The 3,541-nt window shown below is 39.4% G+C and overlaps 1 protein-coding gene across 5 annotated transcripts in view; it reads right to left on the reverse strand.

Annotated features, from left to right (window-relative positions):
- Positions 1-3,541, reverse strand: part of LOC103147571 (ethanolamine kinase 1) — a 45,634-nt gene that overhangs the window by 13,434 nt on the left and 28,659 nt on the right. For 3 of the 5 annotated variants that reach the window (XM_007565979.1, XM_007565978.2, XM_007565976.2), the window contains 3 exons: positions 3,142-3,314; positions 2,728-2,811; positions 643-803 (listed from right to left, as the gene is read on the reverse strand). In XM_007565979.1, the coding sequence (XP_007566041.1) occupies positions 643-803; positions 2,728-2,811; positions 3,142-3,314 (418 nt within the window). Of the gene's footprint in view, positions 534-642; positions 804-2,727; positions 2,812-3,141; positions 3,315-3,541 lie in introns of all 5 variants that reach the window. The other 2 variants (XM_016678571.1, XM_016678570.1) reach the window with 2 other exon arrangements.

A 3,541-nucleotide genomic window follows, 5' to 3' on the forward strand; every position in this document is an offset into this window, starting at 1 on the left:
CCAAAGCACGGGTTATTTTAAAAAGTGATATGCTTCCTCATCACTTCTGGGCTATTTCAAGAGAAATTCACACCAACACCCCCTGCCTCTAAATTGCTTGGACAATTCTGCATATTGTGTTGGAGCTGTGGAAGCACTTTCAGACAGATAGCTCAGCACCACTTGAGCCACCAAAGAATGAAAATTGTGGTCATAAGAAAAATAATTTTGGCTGCCACCTTTCATTTTCCCCTGCGGTAGCTTCTAATCAACGCGGACGGAGTCCATCATACTTTGAGCGGCGGTGGCTTAAACAGGATGGTTTGGTTTTGCTTTTAGGGGGTTTTGGGGGAAGGGAAACGGGGGGGACAAAAACGGGAGGGTTGTTGCTGGAAAAGTAAATTATCAGAACGCGGCGGTGAGGTGATGCCCACTCTGTCATCTCGGAGGTCTGCGCACATCTGGATGCTGCTGAAACGAGAGCACTAATCTCATAATGTGAGTGTTTTTTCCCCTCCTCCTCTTCTTTGTGTGAATTTGCCCAGAACTATAAACTAAACAGAAGGAAAGGAAAACTTAAAAAAAAACGAAAAAAAGATGACTTTTAAAATGTCTCCAAAGTGCCTCACAACGTGCTCAGGTTGGGCTATAATTCTGACTTACAAGAGAGAATTTGCAGACTTGAACGTAGAGCTTTGTGACTTCTTCGTCAGAAACCGTGACGTTGTGGCCAGTGCTGCGTTTGTAGCTCTCCAGGTAGGCGGTCAGCCAGTCCCTCTGGAGCTCCCGGCTCGGGTACAGGCTGTAGTCGACGTCAGTCACACCTTTGGCCACAACACACACACACGCACGCACACACACACACACACACACAACGAGTTACTGTCAGCTTAATTAGAAGGTTTTCAGACTTCCAACGGAGCCCATTTACTTTGAAATAGGAAACCTTATCTTTAGAGGTTAAAAATGACATTTCCTTCACATATTATCTGTGAAAGACAACTGGATATGTTATTTAAATAATTTATCATACATAAAGTCACCTTATAGGCAATGATTATCTATTTGTACTTAGCAAACGGTTTTAAAGAAGCTGCCTAATTCAGAGAGAAATATGTGAACAGATGTTGCAAAAAATTATTTCGTCTTTTCCCTCACATTTCTTTGGATGCAGCGTATCTGGATTCAGTGGCGACCCCAAGGGGGAGACAAGGGAGTCATTGTCCCCTCTTGAAAAAGTTATATATATATATATATATATATAATTATTTGTGTGTGTGTGTGTGAAATTTTTTTAACCATTGTCACCCATTGGCAAGGGTTAATAAACCTTATGTAATGGCTATATTAGGTACTTTTCCATTAAACATAACATTGTGCAAATTAAAATTATGAAATAAATCCACTTAATGGAAATGCGGCAATTTCAAGAAAAAGTTTCTGTGCTATGATGATGTGGTTTTTTACATCACACGAGTCACGTGATCAACAGCCAGATGTTGTTACTGGCAAAAACGACAAAGAAGATGGCAGGAAGTGGTGGGAGGATGATGGACTGTTTTTGGTTTTTTTCTGACAATGTTCAGGTGGTTCTACCAAAGCTCCCACAGCATCAAAAAGTTCATAAAAAAAATTTTGTGTCATTTTAACGTGTCAAATTGATAGCTCTTCTGTAAAATCGCCGACTACAATTTCCCCCAAAACGTAGCATGTTACTCCCCTGGTCTGGGCACGCCGGTGAAAATATTCTGGGCGTGCCACTGGATTAAAAGACGAGGATGACTTAAATGAGAAAAGAGTTTTCATATAAATTATTCTGTGACTGAAAATAGCCATGTGTTGACATTCACAGGATAATAACTTTGAGGTTTTATGGTATAAACACACAACAAAATGTAAACAGAAGTGTACAGCCTGACATAACAAACAGGCTAAAAATTATTTCTGTTGATACCAAAATATGACTTTTTCATCATCATAACCTTCATTTCAGTATTTGTTTTATTTTAATTCACACACTTAAGCAAAAGTGAATGTCCTCAGCGTTTAGTGTTTGCTTAGCAGTGCTCATAGTGCAGGATATTATTTTGCTTTCAGTTCTTTGTCTAGTAACTCAAATTAATAGGTGACACTAATCTGTTGTTGCAGTAGACCCTGAAGGTTTAGGATGATTGGATGATGCTCCTTTAGTTTCCACAATGTGACTCTTTGTGTTTTTCAGAGCGTTTCTGTGCTTTGAAAGGAAAATTTAGTTGCCAGCAATGGATGAGACAGGAGAGGAGCTCCATTTCTCTACGCGCCTTACAACCAGAGAAATGCTTGGAATAAAGAATATTACATTTTTAAATATATAAAAAGAAATACCTGCCTTATTCTTCTTCGATTTTTCTTTTTAACGTTCTATCTCAGCATTCGCCACAGAACGAAGCCCACATTTAAACACTTTTGGAGAGTTTTGCTTCCACCTGGTAATAATTTTCAACCCATAATAATTTTATAATGGTTGGACTACACTTTATTATATGAACATGTATGCATTCTGACTATCACAAAAAATCTGAAAGCTGAACATCTCAGAATTATATAGAGAAACTGAAAGTCGCACTGAATCCACCTGTTCGCCAAAAAAAAGATTGAAAGCGACAGAAAATGTTTTTACACGTTACATACTGTACATATGAGTTGTGTTACTGTGTGAATAACAGTGGAGTTATTGTGTTAATGTGTGAAAAACCCACTCAGACCTACCAGCAAACTCATTGAAGTGGTTCCCGATGTCGAAAGCCTGGTAGTTGTAGTCAGCGTACTCGTAGTCGATGAATTTCACCGACCCTGATGGGGGGGAGGAAAGGGTTACCGTGACAACCTGACAAACAGCTTGACCGTGTGGACTGACAACCAACAACCTTTGTGGTATTTTACTTAAAGCAAAGGGGTCAAAGTAGCAGCTCGTCTCTTCGGAGCCACTTTGATTAGCTTTGCAGATACTGTGTGATGAATGAAAACCTAAAAAGAATGCTACAAAAATTTGTTTCTAGAGAATAAATTTCATTTGATTTGATTTTTTTTGTGTGTGTGTGATTTTTGACGCTGGAAGAATTAGTCACATACAATCATCAAACGTATCACTTCTCATGCCATCTCATCTGAGGGTCTCCTCACCTTCTTGACAGTTGTAGATGATGTTTTTTGTGAGAAGGTCGTTGTGGCAAAGGACGGTGGGCGAGTCCGTCTGGGAGAGGTGTCTCTTCAGCGACTCCATCTCCTCCAACAGAACCTCATAGCTCGGCACCTCTCGAAGAGGCAAAGAGCTACAGCCAGATACATCACATGCTCTATGAAAATATGAGAAACATACACAATTAGCTTAAAAATAAAATCATAGTTTATTGAAGTAACCAAATCATTCAATTAAGATAATTGTTAAATATAGTAAAAACATCAAATGCTTATAGCAATAAATAAATAAATAAATATATTAAAAATTCCCTTCTCCCCCTCTGCGGGTGGTCTCTCTCTCTTTCATCCTCTGAGCTCGGGTCCTCTACCAGAGGCCTGGGAG

This window comes from Poecilia formosa, unplaced genomic scaffold (assembly GCF_000485575.1).
Source record: "Poecilia formosa unplaced genomic scaffold, Poecilia_formosa-5.1.2 Scaffold185, whole genome shotgun sequence".
NCBI lineage: Eukaryota > Metazoa > Chordata > Actinopteri > Cyprinodontiformes > Poeciliidae > Poecilia > Poecilia formosa.